The sequence below is a fragment of the Apodemus sylvaticus genome, chromosome 13 (assembly GCF_947179515.1).
Source record: "Apodemus sylvaticus chromosome 13, mApoSyl1.1, whole genome shotgun sequence".
Lineage (NCBI taxonomy): Eukaryota > Metazoa > Chordata > Mammalia > Rodentia > Muridae > Apodemus > Apodemus sylvaticus.
This window is the reverse complement of record NC_067484.1, coordinates 32,387,162-32,408,721: the sequence shown is the minus strand read 5'-3', so window position 1 is coordinate 32,408,721 and position 21,560 is coordinate 32,387,162. Positions and strand designations below refer to the sequence as shown.

Here is a 21,560-nt window from a genome sequence, read left to right as displayed (position 1 = left end):
GCATGGTCCAGTTCAAAGAACTCTGCTGTCAAAGGGGGGGGGGGTAAGAAAAATAACTTAAAATGACTTAGTTCATTCTCCTTTTCAAGCTTATATCCTCCTCATCTCATGCACATGTGATCATGCAAGGGAGGAGAGGCCAGACGCAGGACTGTGCTCATGGCAAATACACTTCAGGCTGTGTGCGCTCGGAACCCACAGCCCTGGCGCTGTGCCTTCAAGAGACTGTGGAGTGGGTGCCGCAGCGTGGTCAACTAGGGTTTCCTGCGGAGGGGGTTACTTGAAGACGATCGTATGTTCTCAAGACGGTGAACTGTCAGTGCCCAGCTAACTGGGCTCCTGTTCCGACTACTCCCCCCTGCTCTGTAGCCCATGGAAGGCTTCTTACCCATCTTCGGGCAGTGCTGGCCCCTGTGAACAAGCTACATGGGAACTTACATTCCTTGCAGTCTTGAGGCTCTTCCTGGAGTTCCGCTGGACTCTCTCCCCTGCAATGGGATGGAGTCCACTGGCCAGAGATGCAACTGCAGCCAAAACATGACCAGTGGAGAAAAGAGACCGAGAAGGATCTACCTAGGATGCCAGAGCTCATATTACAAAGCTTGTGTCGTAGAGGCCTGAGGAAAAGTGAATTAGTGTCCTTGCATAAACCTCCGTGATGCTAACTTAGCGTCCTCGGTCTCGAAATGCCCAAGGATGAATGAACACTCTGCACTCGCTGATGCTACCAGGTCGGACACGGTTTCCGATTCCCAGTTCTCCATATGTCTAAGCTATTGGCCAACCAGAAAACAAGACTGACCGTTGGCATCTCATGCTCTGACCTGTGAGGAAGGACTTTTAGCATCAAGCATGGTCATGAAGTAAAATAGTAAACGATCCTGAACCCATCTTACACTTTTGTTCATTTTCCCCTCAATTCATACTCAATTCAATCCTGGCCCTGTGTTGTTCACTCTCAGTGTCTGGTATTAATTACCCACAGTTATTCTGTTCTTTGGTACTGAAGTAAAGAGACAAGACCCAGAGTTCTCCTCCCATCCTCTTACAGATCCAATATTTAAATTGGCTACCAATAATTATACTTTAAAACTTCCTGAGGCAAGCAGATTTCTGAGTTCGAGGCCAGCCTGGTCTACAGAGTGAGTTCCAGGACAGCCAGGGCTACACAGAGAAATGCTGTCTTGAAAAAAACAAAACAAACAAACAAATGAAAAAAAAAAAAAAACCTTCCCAAGAGAAGAAGAGAAGTAAGGCCAGTCCCCTGAGAAAAATCATCCTAAAATGAAGACAAACAGTACCTTAAAACTCTCAGTCCATAATTAGACAGTCACTGTGTGATTGAACCAGCAACCCATTGTCACTTAGCCATAAAGGTCAGCGTCAGGTTGAATGGCTTTGTGACAGGTCGAGCCTACAAGAATTTTCACCTTGTTTTCTGCAGGTTGTGCTCTTTGAAGATATTGTTTGTTTGCTTGTTTGTTTGTTTCTTTGTTTTTGTTAGGACAGTCAACAATCTAATCTTGCTTTTCACAGAGGGACTGTGGGAAGGATGTAAGTGTGGAACTGACACTAGCACCTCAAGCTTTTCTGTACTGTGTTCCGCAAGGAAGAACAGCTTTATAGAAAGGGTCTCCCTCCAGGAACCACGCGCCACTAGATGGTTGTGAAGCAGAGCCCCAGTTAGCTGTGAAGCCAGACTCTCCTCCAGAATACAGAAGTGGACAGGGGCCTCCACCCTCTGAAAAGATGCACAGTGATAGATTATAGTTATGAACAGTTATTGATACATTATAGTTAGTGTTCCTTGGCCTTGCCTGATTTGTCTTCACAGTCAGGGACCGGGTTGTAAGGACCATTGAGCCTTGGTTTCCTGGATAGCCATCTGGGCAATGGGGAGAGAGATGCTGCCTTACTTTCCTATGTTACAGACTTCTTTTTCCTCTGCCTTCCATATTGTGTATGGCAGAGTGAGGAGAGAGTGTCAGTCATAGAGATGGGGACCAGGCTCCAGACTTAATCAACTGCCTCAACTGTGCTGCAGCCCAGGGCGGTGCGTACCAAGCCTTCCGTTCCTGTTCCTGGAAGACTTCAACTTTCCTCAGGTGCTCTAAACACCAGCCCGCCTTCCCAGCATGCTGTCCCTGAACCGCATCTTCTGTTTAACGCCATCACTGCCTCCTCACACATAATCAAGCCATTTGGGACTATGCTGGATAGGTCTGACGGTCAGCTTGATACAACCTAAAATCCCCACAGAGGAGAGTCTTAGTGAGAGATTGTCTGTCTTATGGGAATGGAATGTCTTGGAGGAAGGAAGTGTATTGTTAAGTGATGTAGAAAAACCCCTCCCACTCGATGCAGCGCTAGTCTATGGACAAGAGTCCAGCAAATGCTCTAAGACATGCCTCCTCTACAGTTGTTCTGGCCTTGACTGTGGCACAACAAAGTATTCTTGGGATTCCATAACAGGCCATGCAGCCTGTCACAGCACTGTCACAGCAGCGGTTCTTATGGGTCATGACCACTTTGAGGTTGACCGACCCTTTGACAGGGGTCACTGAAGACCACCAGAAAAGGGTTTGAATTACATTACGATTCCTAACAGCAAAATTTACAGTTATGAAGTAGCAAGGAAAATAATGGTATTGGTTGGGGCCACCACAGCATGAGGAACTGTTTTAGAGGGTCGCAGCATTAGGAAGATTGAGGACCCAGGGTGTGACACAGAAACTGCGGGTTGTAGGGGTCTGTCCACAGGGCGGCCATGGACACGTGGGTTGTCAGATGTGAGGTGGTGAGAGATGTGGTGTCCTCTGTCCAGGAGGGATGAGGAGATGTTTTGAGCTTAGCAGTACTGTCCCATAAGGGGTTTGGTCCCCAGAGTCCGCCCAGCATTCACACCACTCCAGTTGACTGTATATTCTGATTACCAATTGCTTATATTGTAAGGGTTGTTCCTGTGTCCCTCTGCTCACCCTGCACCTGGAATGCACTCGCTATTTGAGCAGAGAGCAAGTGAGTGTGTGTTCTCTAGTCCCCGCCAGCCCCCGAGCAGAGAGGCCATTAGGAATATCATTTCCCTGGTCTCATAGCTGAGAACTCCGAGCAGCTGGGACCTCATTTGAGCCCATGAAGGCCCAGTGCACACTGGCCTAGTTATGTCCCTGGACTGCATCCAGACTGCAGCGGCAGGGCGAGTCTGCCGGCACAGTTGTTCCGTGCGCCATCTACCTCTCTGTGCCTTCTGTTTGTGTTTTCAAGAAAAGCATTCCTTAAAATAGATGTTCTTCCTGATGGTGAGAGAGCTGGTGCGGGGCGGCCATGTCACTTCCCGGATTGTTTTCACTGGAGCCCGTTCAGGTCCTGGGAGTTTGCTGTGAGACTGTGTTGACATGGAGGCCTGGTTTGTTGTCGCAAATAAGAACCACTGTCTCCAGGACACACCTTACTCTGTTTCAGTGGGTGACAGATTTCAGCCCTACCAACCAAAGCTGAGTGGCCCAGGAGCTAGCAGGAGAGAGCCATTTAAATCTGTGTGTGTGTGTGTGTGTGTGTGTGTGTGTGTGTGTGTGTGTGTGTGTCTATGCATAGTATGTTCTCCCACAGCTCTCCAGTTTGTATGTGTGTGTGTGTGTGTGTGTACATGTCTATGCACCATATGTTTTCCCACACCCCTCCAGTGTGTATGTGTGTGTTTATGTTTGTGTGTACATGTCTGTGCACAGTGTGTTCTCCCTCCTTCCCCCCAGTGTGTGTGTGTGTATTCTCATACATATGAAGTGAACTTGAACAGGAGCCCAGGGATTCAGGAATTTTACTGTGTGGCACTTTTTCTTTGATTTTAGTGGAATGCCATATGACCATTACTCTATTAAGTTAACATTTTAAAGCATTTCATCTTAAAGCCAGAGGCCCCAGGTGCTGAAGTGTGGGCTTATGGGATATGGGCAGACGTGAAGGGGTCCCTTGCAACATGGAGTGTGGGGAGAACTAAGAGCGATCATACAACACAGGCTTTAGTGGAGATGCAGTGTGTGGTGGTTGGGGGCACAGTAGGGTTCATGCAGGGTGGGTTCGGGCAGAGGTTTGTGTAGAGGGGCTGTGGGTAGAGGAGCGGTAGGGTTTGCAGTGCAGGGAGGCTTCTGTAGTGCCCTCTTGGCAGGGCTTGTGCCGTGTAGGCTACTATGGAGGCCTGTAACAGGTTCCTGGAATGCAGGTACTGTGGGCTCATGCAGTGTGGGCTATGGTGGAGGTACAGTAGAAGCTTGGGCGGTGAGGATGTGAACAGAGATTTAACAGGGGCTCACGGGTGTGGGTAGAGGCATACGGCTTGTAGCAGCGTGTGCTGTGGGCAACTGTATAGCAGGAGCTTGCTTTCTCTATGTAGGCAGAGTAAAGTGGGGGGCCTGTGCTACACAGGTTAATGGGTGGAGAGCAATTAACTCTGTGTGTGTGTCTATGTGTATGTCTGTGTGTGTATGTGTGTCTGTTTGTATGTGTATGTGTCTGTATGTTTATGTCTATATGTGTGTCTGTGTATGTGTGTGTGTGTGTGTGTGTGTGTGTGTGTGTGTGTCTGTGTGTGTATGTGTGTGTCCTATGCCTGTGAAGGCCAGAGGTCAATACTGACCATGTCCCGATGCTCAGCTTACAGGTGGAGGGAATGGGGGTATAACCTCCCATACCAACTTTTTAAGTAGGTTCCGGAGACCCAAGCTCAGGCCCCCATAGCAAGCAAGCACCTTAGCTGCTGAGCCATCTCTTCAGCTCATAAGCTCATCTTAATCACAGCTCAGGCCATGCGTTCACTTACACATGTAACTGCAAAGCATTCTTCAAAACACTGCATTTTGTGCGAGGCACTGATACTTTCCATTACCATTTTCCAATGAGGACTGTGACGTAGCTTAGAGTTAAAGACTTACATCGCATGTATGAGGTCTTGGATTTGATTCCTAGCACCAGAAGGGGAAATTTTAAATCTTACTAATTACTACCTGTATATGTAGCTACGAGGGTGTATAGGATTATTTCTAGTAATTGCTGATCCTTGTGATATGTCTTGCCTTAGAGACTCAGTGTGGTCCCTGGGAACCCACCCTTCTTGGCTTCCAATTACTCCTGTTCCCCAATAGTCTCCTGCCCTGCCCCTCAGCTTTTGTGGGCCAGGTTCATACAACCTCTGTCTGGAAAAGAATGAGTTTTCAGCGGGGTTGTGGTAGGTGCTTAGTGAGTTTGCATTCCACTCTTCGGGGGTACTCTGACCCACAGACCAGGAAATGGCGTAGACTTTGGAGTGGGCCTGTACCTTGAGAAACTGAATCTCACATATTTTAAAGACAGATAAGCCTGGTGTCCTCTTCAGTGCTGCCATCTCTAACCAGTGTGCTCAGAACACTGGGGTCTTCATTAGGGTTTTGCTGGAGCTGTAGTTATGATCCTGGTCTGACCCTGATGGCATCCAAAACCTGTGACAGCGTACCTATGTACATAGCATAATATAATATAACATAACATAAATACAGGGTAGGCTTGTTTTAAAGGGTCACAGTGTGCATGCTGTAAAGGGGCAAAGTGGTGCACATCTGTGATCCCAGTGTATAGGAGACGGGGCAGGGGATCTCAAGTTGGAGGCTAGCCTGGGGTATATAAATAAGACCCTGGCTCAAAAGACAAAAGAGGCAAGAAATAAGCAGGATGAATGAATGAATGAATGAATGAATGAATGAGGAAAGGTGGTCCTGAATTGAGTTCATCAGTGTTTAATGAGTGAGCACTAAGGTCTATATATTTATTCACTTTTCTAATGATGTCATTAAAACTTTATTTTACCTTATATGTCTGTTTTAGAGGCTCCAGTGAGCATTCTCACTGTTGAAGAAAGCATAAGTAATTTTGTTACTAACCTGCATGTCTTTACCCTGGATTAAAAATGAGTAATATTGGTTCAATGGACACTGTTACTACCTACAGATAGTCCCAAGAAATGCCAGATACACTGCTAGTACCTACAGATAGTCACAAGAAATGCCAGATACAGTTACTATCTACAGATAGTCCCAAGAAATGCCAGATACACTGTTAGTACCTACAGATAGTCACAAGAAACGCCAGGTTTGCTGTGGGTTACAATTTGGGTTTTGCAGCTTGTTATAGTCAGCATGTTTGATGGAAGTGGTTTTGTGTTGCAGATTTACTAAAAAATGACTAGCATTTTTATAACATGGCTTTAAGAGGCCACTCTCTGGCAGTAACAGCCCAAGAATATTGTGATGGCCACAGATTGTCTCTATGAGAGTCTAGGCGGGGTCCTCAACCTGGCATCCATCCCTGATTTCTGTCTGTCACTAACATGTGACAGAAGCTCCTTTGCATGCCCTATACCTCTAAAGTCAAGCCTCCAGGGGGCTCACTCGCCTCTCCCTGCTTCTTCTGTGACATCTTGTGTCAGAGTACTAGACTGGCCAGACCGAGGCTCTGGATTAGTCTTCGACACTTAAAACACTACCATTATTTCCCAGGCCTCCTTCTGACTGCTGCTTCAACATGCAGAGTGTGTCGGCACCTCCCTTCCAGCCTATTGTTGGACAAGGAGCCCCTGGTGGATTATAGCTAAGAAAATGCAAGAACCCAAAATTCCTCAAAAGCATTTGTAGCTGGGGAGATGGCTCAGTCAATAACACATTTATCATGTGTGAATGAGGACCTGAGTTCAAGCCCCAGAGCCCATGGATAGATCCGGGAATGGTGGTCTGTGCTTGTAATACCAGCGCTGGGTAAGCAGGGGCAGGTGGATCTATAGGTCTTTCTGGCCAGCCAGCCTAACATGCATGGTGAGAGTTCTATAGCAACGAGAGACCCTACCTCAAAGAACAGGACAGCCTCTCCTTCCCATTTTGCATGTGTATGTGCACACAAATGCAGAGCATGCATGCGCACACAGATCTGCAGACATTGAGGTGACTCTCATTCTTCACACACATCTGGCCAATGCCGTTTCCCTTAGCCTTCGTGCATCCTTTGGAGGAGACAATCTGGCTGTCCAATTAATCACATTTTCAATCTGTCAGGAAGGAAATGCCCAAACTTGGAATAAATTATTTCCATAAACCTTGTTTGTGTTTCCCTGCCATTCTACTAATGGGAGAAGATAAGGTACTATTGTAAACTGGAGTATTTCTTAGTAAACCAGCCCAGTAGAGATAAGGGTCTCTAGGTCTCCCTGTTTTGTTTTTGTTTTGTTTTGGTTTTTTGTTTTTGTTTATTCAGATAGCTGTGGGAAAGAGTTTGATCCTATGCAAAGAATTTTCCAGCATTCATATGTTTTCATGAGGTACAAACAACTGTGCCCTAGGGAGGAGGCAGTTGTTTTGATCTGATTTGTGGTCTTCTAAACACCAGAGGCCAAGCTACAATTGCTATAACCGTAGGACGCATATGAGTGTCTGTTGGGCACACTAGTCTAGAACCCTGAGCTCTGACTCCCTGGGTGACTCCCAAAGCCTAAGATTGGACCAGTGAGTCCCATAACCAACCCACACTGGTCCCATTTAAGACACAAAGAAGCATGCTGTGTGGTAGGTCAACAGAGCAAGGGACATAGCATATTGAAAATTACATACTTCCTCCCCAGACATGGATTCTCCAGTAGCATACTTACTGAATAGGGGGAGGGGGGCGGGAAGCCATAACACTTTTTTTCCCTTTGTACGACCCGCAGTTTATAAGATGTATTAGTAACTAAGCCATGCTTCTTCAGATTCTGAGCTCTCTTGAGTTTATGGCCGGATAAGTACGTGTTGAAATGTTCCAAACATTTCTGTCCTGCCTTCTTTTTAAGCTGTGTCCAACTCTGCCCCCAAACCCTAAATGGCCTTAATACGTTCCTCTCCCTGACTGGTCACATGCTGCCAGCCCTACAAGAGGATTCCTTGCCCTTCTTTTGGGGGGTAGGCACAGAGTGTCAGTCACTTAAAGGCCAGATGTTGGAGCTGCACTTCCCAGTCTGCTGGTGACAGCTTGGGGCCTCCTCTTGGCTGTCTGCCTTTGTCCGCCCCCTTTTTGCTGCACCCGAACCAGGTTCTGGACTACGCTCGTCTCTGCGCAGTAAGACAGTTTTACAGAACTACTAGCACTCGAGTACAGATGGCTACATTAACACTTTGCTTTCTTTTTCACAGACACGAGACGACTTCCTGGGCCAGGTGGACGTGCCTCTCAGTCACCTTCCGGTAAGGACAGTTCCAGACTCTAGGTTGCATGCTGGCGTTGGGGTTTCAGGGATTTCCAGCCTGTCTGTAGAGTCTGACAGACATGACAAGGGGGCTGAGATGGGGAGTGTGCGCTCTGGCCATGGCTCTTGCTAAGAAGGCAGCCCTCTGGAGGGGTCAGGTAAAGGTCATCCTAGCTGTGAAAAAGTCTGCATCTGAATCACATGACTGCCTTGTCAGCATCTCTGGCTCAACTCACTCAATTCTCTGCTCCTCCACCTTTAGCCACTGTCCCTGTGAAATAGCTATCTTCTCCTGTCCTAGTTCCTGTCCCATCTTAAGGTTTTTCTTTCCTTGTAGCCTTTAGTATTGCTTGGTGGTCGCTTCTCTTTGGTTAAAATAATTGCATCTGCACAGGCTGCTGTTTCTCAGCGTGAATGTTTACGGTTTTTCATGTTTGGAGGCAAAAAAGAAGATTCTGTGAGTGTTCTCGTTCACTGACAATACCACCCTCAGGCAGAATGTTCCAGGTTAGCCTCTGCGGCTCCGCCTCCCTTCCTCCCTGCTCAGTGAGAAAACAGTGGGGGTTGTGGACTGTTCACTGTGGTTTGAGGGCGTCACCTGCACCCTGTGTCAGTGTAAATGGATGGCGGCTCATGTACCAGCTGTCATTTCTAAGACTGTTCCGCCCCCCTCCTCCCGGCCACTGTCCCCCTCAAGCAGCTCCAAGTGTCATAAGTAACAGCTATGAGTGGAGAAGCAAATACTTCTGCCTTACAAGGGCATCGTGCATTTCAATCCTTGTGGGAGCACGTAGCATAAATAGTCTATAAAATAAAGTGACTGGGAGGATCCGGTACAAACCTGCTGTGAGGAAACCGGGGCTGTTTCCGATGGGGAGCTAGGGAAGACTCCTACCAGGGAGGCTCTGAAGAAGTTCTGGGAAGGAATGCAGTGGCAAGCCATGATGTCACTCTCTCTTGGGATGTCAGCTAAGGAAGAGTCTTCAAGAAGCACACGTGTGTTTCTAGGTACAAAGCTGAACCTCGGGTACCCCGCATGGCTGTACTGCAGAGTGTTTCTATGAGAACCATATCTGAAACCTGGGATTTTTTTTAAAGATGTTTTTAACACAAGGGAGGGGGCATGAGTGCATGCCTACAGATGCGGGAACCTGGTATCCAGCTCCTTCAGAGCCCCTGGGAGCCACCCCATGTGGGTGTTGAGATAAGGATTTTAGTCCTCTGGTAGAGCAGGAAGCACCCTGAATCGCTGAGCTGTTCCTGCAGCCTCAAACGGGATGGCTCTTCTCAGGTCTCTCTGAGCGTTTCTGAGTGTCTCAGAAGCTACACAGAAACCTGTCTTAGTTAGGGTTTCCATTGCTGTGATGAAACGCTGTGGCCAAGTGCACCTTGGGAAGCAAAGGGTTTATTCGGCCTATGCCTCAGCAGCACAGCTCTTCGCCAAAGGACGTCAGGACAGGAACTCAAGCACGGCAGGAACCTAGAGCCACAAGGGGTGCCACTCACTAGCAGCTCCTCCTGGCCTGCTCAGCCTGCTTTCTTAGAGAAACCAGGACTACCAGCTCAGGGTCGGCCCTAACCACAGTGAACGGGGCCTCTCTCTCCATCAGTTGCTGACTGAATGACCCCAGAGGCTTGCCTACAGCTTGATCTCAGGAGGTATTTTCTCAATCGAAGCTCCCTCCTCTCCGATAACTCTAGCCTGTGACATGAAAGTAGCCAGTTCAAAGGGCTTCAGGCATTCCCTGTCCTGTTCTTCAGGTTAAAACTGGAAAGTCAGTCAGTCATGCTTTGAGACAGAGCTAATCAGCTGGCTACTTTTCATGTGGCTGTCCCCAGTCACTCTTTACCCTAAAGTAAGAACAATGCGTTTATCGAGGGAAAGTTGACTCATAGTCTTTAGGAGTCAAGTGAGGAGCTGGAGAGATGACTTAGTGGTTTAGAGCATTTGCTGCGTTCCTGCAAGCAACCTGAGTTCAGAATACATCCCCATGTCCAGTGGCTCACTGCCACCAAAAGTCCAGCTCCAAGGGTCTTGACATCTTCTGGACTCTGCAGGCACTCACACACATAGCTCAGACACCTCTACATGCACAAACACAGACATAGACGCCTGTGCAGACACATGCACAGACCAAGGCACAGACACAGGCACAGGCACAGGCACCTCCATCCACATGCACAAACACAGACAGACACCTGTGCAGACACAAGCACAGACCAAGGCACAGACACAGGCACAGACACCTCTACATGCACAAACACAGACATAGACACCTGTGCAGACACATGCACAGACACAGACACAGATACATGCACACACCACACACACACACACACACACACACAAGCACAGACATACGCACAGGGACAGACACAGGCACAGGCACAGATACAGAGACACCTACGTTTTTATTTTTCTGTTTGTTTGTTTGTTTGTTTGTTTGTTTGTTTGTTTGACATCCTTAAGGCCCAGTACTTGAGAGGCAGAGGCAGCTCATCTCTTTAATTTTGAGGCTCGGCAGAACTCTGACGCCCCCTCCTTTAAAACAAACAAAAAAAAACCAAAAAAAAACAAAAGAGAATCTTAAGTGAAAATTCCACCGCCTTTCTCCAGGATGTCCTCTTTTGTGTGATTTAGGCGTGACTGGTTTAAAAGGCATCATACTTTCAGTGATCAGAGGTGTGTTCTTTAGAGACCAATTCAGTACAGGGAATAACTGGGCTTTGGGATTTTGCGTGGTAACCTGGGTAAGCTTTCAAAGAAGTCAGTGCTGTCAAGGCCCAACATGAGCATAGAAACTAGCTCATTAAGATGATCATTATGTGATCAAAATATATTATATGAATATATGAATATTTGAAAAGGGCAGAGTAAAAGTCATTATTCCATAAAATTAATATATACTAAGAATTTTTTTTTTTTTTTTTAGTTTTAAGATTCCACAGAATAAACAGCGCATTCTTCTGGTTATGGAAGTGCCCAGAGAGAAGCCTGTGTTAGGGCACCATAAGCTTGATAAAGCAGTGGTTCTCAGCTTCCTGATGCTGCGGCCCTTTAATACAGTGCTGTGGTGACCCCCACCCATTAAATTATTTCCCCTGTTACCTTATAACTGTAACTTTGCTACTCTTGTGAATTATAATGTAAATATCTGTGTTTTCTGATGGACTGGGGAGACCCATGTTAGTTACCTTCAAGGATATGGTCTATAGTAGAAAGTGTCGGGAGGTGAAGGTTCCTTGCCTTCTGGTGGTAGTAGAAGCCAGGTAGTATATTGTGCATGTACATGGCCCAGAGACCCTGGATTTGAAGTACAGTCGCATGTGTGTTTGGATGTATGGTAGGACACTTGTGGGAAAATGGCACCGATATTCATTCTGTGTGCTGTTGCAAGGTTAGAATGTGTTGTTTGTGTTCAGTCTATTTTGTGGAGTCCATACTAGGTGTTTCATCTTGACAGCTACATAGCCATTGTTATTGAAATGGTCTCAATAACAGGACCCCCAAGACCAAGTTCTCAGCACAAAGGAGATTTATTTGCCTCAGAGGGGCAGACAGCAGGAATAAGAGATAAAGACAGACAGTAGAGGAAGAGAAAAGGGGAGGGGATAAAGGGAGCCAGGGAGATGGGGATGGGTATTTGCCCTGAGGGGAACAGGACCAAGGTCTGCCTCTGGACAGGGAAGGGATAGACTGGCACATAGGAAAGCTGGCTGTTTATGTACAAGGGCACTCCATGTTAGGATGAGGTGTTTAATTTTAATTGGACATGTTAGTTAGCGTAGCCAAAGGGGGCTTTCAATTGCTGGACTCCAGTACTTTGATAGCTGGGCCTTGGTAGTCATCCTCAGGAAGAGGAAGTCCGACAAATAAGGAAACAGACCTTGGTGGCTAGCTTTACGAATGTACTCTAACATTTTTTAGCAAGGCAGAGGGAATGGGGCAGGAGGGCGAGGCCTGCTCAAGCTGGCCAGAGTCCCATGATCTTGGTGAGACTCTATGTGGCCTACAGATCCAACATTTGTCAGAAATATCCCCTTAGAGAAACTAAGAAGATAAGAAAATCTTTCAACCTTTTAATTATTACTAATAAAGAAGGTTGGGGTTAAGGCATGGCTCGGTGGTTAAGAATGTTTGCTGTTCTCATGAATGAAGGACCAGAACTTAGGCTCCCAGCACCCACGTCAAGGGCCTCACAGCAACCTTCGACGCTGGATTGAAAGACTATGAGCCCTTCTTCTGGCCTCTGTGCTCACCCACGTGTACATGCACACACACATGCACACACGCGCATGTGCGAAGATTTAAAAAAAATCTTTACGTAATGCAGAAGATCCATGGAGATCTGGAATGTGGGGGCAGTGGCCCTGGCAGCCACCCCTCCTAACCTATTTAAGGGCTAAGGGGTCTGATTGAGTATATGGTTATTAATTGACAATCTAGCCCCGCTAGCAGCTGGAGAATTCATTGCTTGAACACTTGTTTACTGGGAGATGGGGTTCTGGTCTTTGTAGCTTTGCTTTGTAGCAAAGCCAGTTCTCTGTCGTGGAGTTCAGTGCCAGTATCAGGGCAGCCACATATGAGTCTTGAAAGACAATTGGTACGGTGGCAGAACCCACTTATAAGTATTGTTATTTTCATTAAGGTTTATACATAAGCTACTTTGGCAAGGGGCTATTAATACCAGGTGATACTTTCGAAAATTAGACCAGAATTCCCTGCTTTTTTGGGTCAAACATGGTATGGTTCTCATTCCCCTTTTCCCTAGATCATACTTTCCGCTACCAGGGTAACCGTGGGTTGGGGATCCTAAAACCTGTCAGAAAGCCTTGTCAGTTTCTTTCTTCCCTTCTCACTTCACATCCTTTCTCTGTAATTCTGCATACAATTATACCAGGGTATTTAATGTAGATGATAATAAAAGCCTTCAAAATTAAGATCATAGAAATAAAAATAGAGTTTTTTTTCCCAAATCCAAATTGACGGACTACTTAATTACCTGTTCCTCCATGATATATAAATATATATATATATATATATATATATATATATATATATATATATTCAGTTTTTAAAGTACTGTTATTATGCTCTCCTTATTTTTTCATTGTGCTTGGTGCTTCTGTCATGGCGGTCCTTAAATGGAGGTCAGAGAATGACCCAGAAGAACGGTCTCTCTCTACGTGTTGGACATGGGGAGTGAGATCAGACAGTCAGGCTTGCTACACATGCCGACACCCACTGAGCCATCCTACACATCCTATAAGGATATAAGATGTGATGGTGTGGTAAAGTCTATCTCCATACTCCACTGCTCTCTCCTTTTTCTTTCTTTCTTTTTTTTTTTTTGTGAAATTGTTTTTTTTTTATTGAATATCATCTCCATTTACATTGCCAATGGTAAAACCTTTCCAGATATCCCCATTCCCCTAAGACTCCCAACCCCTCTCCCTCCTCCTCCCCCCTGCCTCCGCATATATGCCTCTCCACCCAACACACTCCCACCTCTCTCCCTCAGTTTCCCTTTGTTGGGGCCTCTGTTGAGCCTTTATCTGACCAAGGACCATTCTTCCCACTGATGCCCAACAAGGCCTTCCTCTGCCACATTTTTGGCTGGAACCATGTGTGCCCCTTGGTTGATGGTTCAGTCCCTGGGAGTCTTGGGGCATCTGGGTAGTTCTTCCCATGGGGCTGTAAACCCCTTCAGCTCCTCTGGACCATCCTCCAGCTCCTCCATTGGGGACCTCCTTTTTCCTCCTAGATGCCACCAAGAGAGAAAATGTGTGGTGTTTGTCTGAGGTTTGATTCAATAGACTTCAAACCAAATTAATCAGAAACAATAAAAAGTGATTCCGTACTAAGTATACTCCTTAGTACTGTATTTCAAACTAGTGATGAGCTGCTGTCTTGTCTTAGGATAGTACATCTTTATTCTTTAAGGAAGTGTTGTCTCTGGTTCCTTTGTGATGCCCAGCATAGCAGAAAGCTCTTCAGGAATCAGGGATTTGATGGTAAGGGGGCAGGAGATGTGGCCTTAGGATAGGTGGCTGTGAACTTGCTTTAAGTCGCTTGAATGCCCCATTGTGTGTACTTAATTAACGTGTGTGGTTTTGTGAGAGAGAGAGAGAGAGAGAGAGAGAGAGAGAGAGAGAGAGAGAGAGAGACAGACAGACAGACAGACAGACTCTGGACCTACCAGCCGAAGCCCCTTTCTTCACTGACAGCCAGTCACAGCAGTTAGTTACTAGTAGATACCAGCATTTGCAATATCTAACTTTGCCTTCAGAGTCTCAGGCTTGCTCGCCTGAGCATTTTCTGTGTCCGTTTGCACATAAGTTCTCTGACCCAGAGAGGCCCCTCACCTGTACTCCCAACCCCCTGCCAACAGGGTAGTGTAGAGGGCCAGCGTATCCTAACCTCACCCCCGTTGGCATGTAAGCACAGGGGTACACACTTCAGGTTCGTGGAACCCATGTCTCCGCCGCAGCTGATTGCCAATAGCTGGGCACGAGGATTAATTAAGCCACGTAGTGGGACAGGTGGCTGTGATGTGTAAGTCCACGTTGGCAGCCTGCCGGGGACAGTGCATGCTCCTGGGAGCCAAGAGGTGGGCAGGGAAGGAGACAAAGCGGCTGTGCAGGGTGGGCAGTCACTGCCTGCAGTCCCAGAGCAGGCACGGGAGGCAGGGACTGTCGCAAGCAGAATCACCTCCTTTGATCATGGATTCCTCCTGGCTTTAAAAACTCAAAGGCTTCGAGAGATGAAACAGAGTAATTTTAGAATCCTGATTCACTTTCAGTCCTGGCTGTAGTCGCACTTGCCAGGTTTCAGTTGTGTGAGGACAGGGAATTGGACAGGGACTAAGCTTCCAGCTGTGGGGGCAGCTGGGACATCTGCTTCCTTCTCTCCAATTCCTGACTGTTTATCTTCAGTATTTATTTTCTACTTTATTGCACCTTGAGGAAAGGACCGAGGCAGAGCAGATGTGGCGAGTGAACGTTTATGTAGGCCAGAGAGCTAAGGAAACAGTGCTCTGTGACATTGCCAAAGGACAGGTTTTAAGAGATGGGAATCTGCCTGTCAAATGTGGTCACCTTCCATCTGATGATGGCTGAGTTCTCCAGGCATCCTTTCTGGGCCCCTGCTTTCCTACACGAGCAGAGTGCCCTCAGAGACAAGGCCAGGTTGCCACCTAGCTCTGTGCCAGAACATCAGAGCAGTCCCAGTGTTCCCTGAGCCAAGGCTCTGTGGCCTTGGTGACACACTTGTTACCTAGGAGATGTGGGTTGGCAGCAGGACCAAGGCCTGCAGAGGAGATGAGAGGCTGTAAATGAGCACAGTCCTCTCGCCTACCAGCTGCTCACCGGCGCTGCCCTGCCCGTTGGCTTCCCACTGTCTCCACAGGGCCACTGGAAGAGCCTTGGCTGTGGCTATCATGATTGCTGGTCGTTTTAAACTTCTCTCTTCAGGCCTGTTTGCTACATGCAGGCCATCATTGAAACTGGGCGTAGTGTATCTTGCACCTTCTGATTAGGGATAAAAATAACTCCGAAGGCATCCCTGATAACAGGAGGAAGTTCTGACAGGTGTTGTCCTGTTGCACCCTGGAACCTTCTTCTGCCTCTTCCCATCTATGCCTCCCCGTCACCCCCACAGCTCCTAACATTCCCCACCGCTGCCAGTTCTGGATTCTCTGGATCCTCGGGCAATCCTTGCAGTAGGTAGAGAGAAGCCATTTCAGAAATGTCAATGTCTCTGTCTCAGCGGAGGTTGTATCTGTGCAGCATGGGCTGACTGCTCTCCTAGAGTGGAGCATGTTCAGGAGGGTGGACTCTAAGGTAGTCGTGGTGGTAGACATTAAGTTCGAAGCTGCTGGCCGGGCGATGATGCTTTCTCAAGGTGTGCCCATCTCTTCCTGATCTCTTCATCCCTACCCTCTCTTCCTGAGGGCATTTTCTAGGTGAGGAAACCTGGGTCCAGAGAGTAGGTGACATTGCTGGGCTTGCAACTGGTTCTCCAGGACTGAGGTGTGCCTACACTGTGGTTAACCGAGGCAGGAGGAGACTGAGGCTGGGGAGTGGCTAGTGGGTTTTACTAGATTTGAAGTCTGGGCCTCTAGCAACTTTCTCCTACATTTGCATTTCAAGATGATTTCTTTTACCACCTATCCTAGAGACAAAGATTCTATAAAAATAGCCACTCCCTTTAAGATGACAGCACTGTCCAAAAGACTTCCCTCCCTCACCCAGGTCCCATAGTGCACCAGACTTCAAGTCAACTTTCTGCATCTTTCTTTGCTGTGGTCTACTTTTCGAGGAAGCTTTAAAAAAAAAAGAAAAAAAAAAAAAGGAGGCACTCACTTGAAGACATTCAGGAGAGGGAAACTCAACAATGTCTGTGGAAGAAAGGAAAGTCTAGTCAAGTGTGAGTCTGTTCTCCAGTCTGGGATTCACTACTGCCTTCTCTTTGGGGAACACTGTCATTAAGATGAACAGTTAGTGTAAGAGCAACTAATTCTCAACCTTCCCAATGCTGTGACCCTTTAATCCAGTTCCTCATGTAGCGGGGACCTCCCAACCATAAAATTATTTTTGTTGCTACTTCACAACTGTAATTTTGCTACTGTTGGGAATTATTATTTAGTTACTTAAATATCTGTGTTTTCTGATGGGTCTTAGGTGACCCCTGTGAAGGGAGTTGGGGGGGTAGAGGTCAAACGACCCATCGGTTAAGAAATGCTGGGTTAGAGGATTTCCCATGAAGTGTGTTTTGCACCTGCCTTTTGTTGTGTGGCATTAAGTGGCAACACCCCGTGAAGCGAAAGGTGGATCTGGTCCATGGTGGCGGTGGCCAGGATTGGGCCTGGCACCTTGTGAGGGCTACGTGTAAAGCACCTTCTCAGCTAATTAATCCTCAAGATATTAAAATATTAGTTTAATCCTCAAAAACACTTGCTCTACGTGTTCTCTTGCTTAATGCAAGGTGCACGGAAGAGTGCCCAGCGCCCTCTGGTGCGCCTCAGTTCCTCACCAATGCCCGCCAACAGCCCTGCAAGCCATTAGTCACTTCCCTGTTCCATTGAATTTGTTCTCCATCTGAGGCTAGTTGCTGTGGCATTCCCTCAGGCCTGGCACTCCAGATGCCACATGTCTTTTCTTTAATATTGACTAAAATTACTTGGTTATCGAATGAATGAAAGAAACAATTGTCAGCATTACTATTCTTTCTCAATAGCTTTTTAAACATATATTTATTTGTGTATATATATGTGTGTATATATATGCATATGTGTATATATGTGTACTTATATGTATACATACACACACAAACCACATATGCATGTGTATGCAGAGGTCAAAGAACAAGTTTTAAGAGTTGGTTCTTCACTTCTGTCGAGTGGATTCCTGGGATTTAACCAAGGTCTTCAGGCTTGGCAGCAAGCACCTTTACTTTTTACTGGCTGAACATGTCACTGGCCCCAATAATGGTATTCCAGATTACCAAGTTTTACATTGTAAGTGATATGTATTGGAAATTTTTATATAGAAAATAATCCCCAAATGTCAATAAATTTGACTTATTACCTTCCTGAGGACAATCTAATAGAATACAATATTGGAGTTTTTTAAGTTAAAGTTAACTTTTAAGGTTCAGTTTTTATAGATGAAATGAATGTATTAACTATTTGGCCCTTAACCAAGTAGCTGTTTGCAGTTGATGCCTGCTGAGAAAGAGAAAATCAACTTTTCTCCAGTGGAGCACCATTGAGTACATCAACCATACTCCAGGGCACGCCCCATGCTCAGGAGGAGTTGGCCAAGACAAAACAGATTCCGTGGGTTTTTATGTGGTTTTTTTTGGTTTAGTTTGGTTTAATTTGCTATACTTTTGTCTTTGGGGTTTGTTTGTTTTGACTTTAGAACCTAGGAGGAGTTGGGGAGGGAAGGATATGATCAAAATATCTTGTTTGAGAAAAAAAAGTAAAGCCAATAAATGAAAAAGTATTATGGTGTGCAGATAGATAGATAGATAGATAGATAGATAGATAGATAGATAGATAGAATTGTGTGCCTCATAATTCTAGCAGTGAGGATGCAGGCACAGGAGGATAACCTCACCCCACCCTGGGTTTTTGCTCAGTCACACTAGCCTAATCAATGAGTATCGAGCCTAATCAATGAGTATTAGGTCAGTAAGAAAAGAACAGAAGGTAGTCAGTGCCTAAGGTTGTCCTTTGGCCAATGCACAAAAACACACCAGGCACATGCTCGCCAGGAAATGGGAGAGGGAATAAGAGAATAGGACACGATTAGGAAAAAAGGATATACTTTTTAATGTAAATACATACTCTCTCTTCAGTCTCTTGACATAATACATCAATATATTGTGGTTTGCCTCTCTTCCTATAAAAGCAAATATTTTGGATTGCATTTATTTTGTCAGATTGAGTATTTCAGGTTTCACTACATGTAATATTTTAAATATATCAGCACAAACTTTCTCCAGTTTCCTGCTTTATTAGCCAATCAACTGTGCACATTAAAATGAATCCCAATGTTTTACTGAATGAGCATACGTCCTGTACTATTGGTTGCTTTTCTGTTGCTGTGATAAACAACGCGGACCAAAAGCAACTTGGGAGGGAAAGGTTTATTATGGAGGAAAGCCAGGGCAGGAACTGAGGGCAGGAACTGAAGCAGAAACCATGGAGAAAGTTACCAAACTTGCTTTCTTATATAACCCAGGACCACCTGTCCCAGGTGGCACTTCCCACAGTAGGCTGGGCCCTCCCACATCAATCATTAATCAAAGAAAGGGGCAGACTTGACAAAAAGCTGATGGGGGTGATTCCTCACTCGGGGTTTCCTCTTTCCAGATGACTCTGTTTATGTCAAGTTGACAAACTAAGAAACACAGCCCAGTTTCATTCACAGCTTCCTGAAATAAGATGGGGGTGAGGGCTCCCTGGATGCTTTGCATGGGAGACAATATCAATTCCCTCAGGCTGATGACTTGATATTTTAACGTGAGGCATGAAGCTTGCGTTCTGTTTAACTCTGTGTTTAGGCTTCTTCAGTCACAGGGATAATGAGGCACCACTGACCGCTGGTTTTCCAAAGTTAATCGACTCTGGGAGATTGAGGCCATACCCTGCAGTTAGAAATTATACTTGGCGGTGGTGGCTATAATTTTGTCATTTGTCTCTGGCTGGGCTTGACTACTAGAACCTGATGTAGATAGTGACATCTAGTGGATCTTAGGTAGACAAGCTTCTGTTTGCCATGCCAGTGTTTAATCCCCTAAGTACCTGTTGAAGGGCCAGCTCTTTTTTTGACCCTTGCTGTGTCCTAAAAATACATCCTTCATATCCCTGATGAGAGTGTCAAAAGTATGAAATTGTTATGAATGTTGATTTTCTGCTAACTTATTTTTCTTCCTTTAGACAGAAGATCCAACCATGGAGAGACCCTATACATTTAAGGATTTTCTCCTGCGACCTAGAAGGTGAGGCTTGGGGGTAGGTGTAGGGGTGGGGCTTGCGGGTAGGTGTAGGGGTGAGGATTGTGAGTAGGTATAAGGGCGAGGCTTGCGAGTAGGTGTAGGGGTGAGGATTGTGAGTAGGTAGGTGTAGGGGTGAGGCTTGCGGGTAGGTGTAGGGGCAAGGCTTGCGAGTAGGTGTAGGGGTGAGGATTGTGAGTAGGTGTAGGGGCAAGGCTTGCGAGTAGGTATAGAGGTGAGGATTGTGAGTAGGTGTAGGGGTGAGGTTTGCGGGTAGGTGTAGGGGTGAGGATTGTGAGTAGGTGTAGGAGTAAGGCTTGCAGGTAGGTGTAGGGGTGAGGATTGCGGGTAGGTATAGGGGTGAGGATTGTGAGTAGGTGTAGGAGTAAGGCTTGCAGGTAGGTGTAGGGGTGAGGATTGCGGGTAGGTATAGGGGTGAGGATTGTGAGTAGGTGTAGGGGTGAGGCTTGCAGGTAGGTGTAGGGGTGAGGATTGTGGGTAGGTATAAGGAAGAGGCCCGCGGGTGGGTGTAAGGTTGAGTTTTGTGGGTGGTTGTAGGGGTGAGGATTTCAGGCACGTGTAGAGGTGAGGCTTGTGGCTAGGTATAGGGGAGAGTGTTTGTTTCTCCAAGGACAGTTTCAGCAAACACCTCAAACAAAGAGGATAGAAACAAGCCATATCCCTGACAACTGGTTCTCTTCCTGTATGCAGTCATAAATCTCGCGTCAAGGGGTTTTTGAGGTTGAAAATGGCCTACATGCCGAAAAACGGTCAAGATGAAGAAAACAGCGAGCAGAGGGACGACATGGAGGTAGGAGAGATGGCTGTGGGCCCCTGCCTCTTCCTGAAGGGCCACCCAACTTACCTGAATGTCCCCTTGAGGCTCTGTTGTTGGAGGAAGTAGATCTTTGTCGACTTAAATATGAATTCACACCCATAGACCCCGAGTTTGCCTTTGGAAGTCCTCCAGTATGTGACTGTTTTTGCAAAAGTGAAATTCCCATTTTCTGTCACAACAGGACTAGCGGGGCAGGTAGCTTTCCACATGGTTCTTTGAGTTGTTTGTCTGGCTGCTGTTACAAAGTACCCCTCCAAAGCCACGTGAGGAGGAACGGCTCACGTTTCCAGCCAACGGAGCCCATCGTGGTGGGGAGGTGGTGGGAGTCGGAGAGAGAAGCTCTGGTCAGACTGTGTCACAGTCAGGAGGCAGAAAGTGGACAGAAACAGGATTCAGCTGTGACTAGACAAGGCCCACCCTCGGTGACACCAGCAAGACTCCATCTTCTTGAAGGGTCCCCAACCTTCCAAACCACCAGCAGCTGAACACCGGGTATTCAAACACATGAGCCCAAGGGGAGGACATTTATCAGCCGCATAAGGGTGCCTTCCATGGCAGCTCTACTGCCAGAAGCCCTGTGCCCATTATTGCTTTAGATTTTCAGATCTTTTTTAGGTTCCTTTTACCACTTGAAATTGCTCTAGATGGATGGAGTCTTTAGAAACTCTCTCCCTATGTCATGCAGAGTCCTCATTGGGAAATGGCAGTTTGCAATTAGCTATCCAGAAGAATGTTCCCTGTCCCCTTCCTGATATTGTGGACTCTTCATGTGTCTGTATTGTCTGTATTGTGGGTCCCATTGTACTGTCTCAGCGTATGCCACAGGCAGTGTTGTTGTTTCTGTTAGCTTGGTTCCTGTATTGTTCTGAAAGCCCCCATTGATGAAGGCCTCCCTGGCTGTTTTCACATCAGTTTGCAGCTGTTCTACATGTGGGGTACTTGAATGATGCATGGTGGACAGGTTGACCAAACCCCCTGCAACC

The 21,560-nt window shown here is 46.6% G+C and overlaps 1 protein-coding gene across 10 annotated transcripts in view; it reads left to right on the top strand.

The window, feature by feature from the left end:
• Window positions 1-21,560, top strand: part of Nedd4l (NEDD4 like E3 ubiquitin protein ligase) — a 322,257-nt gene that overhangs the window by 239,437 nt on the left and 61,260 nt on the right. For all 10 annotated transcript variants that reach the window (XM_052201459.1, XM_052201451.1, XM_052201449.1 and 7 more), the window contains 3 exons: window positions 8,184-8,234; window positions 19,684-19,745; window positions 20,451-20,550. In XM_052201459.1, coding sequence (XP_052057419.1) covers window positions 8,184-8,234; window positions 19,684-19,745; window positions 20,451-20,550 — 213 coding nt within the window. The remainder of the gene's footprint in view (window positions 1-8,183; window positions 8,235-19,683; window positions 19,746-20,450; window positions 20,551-21,560) is intronic.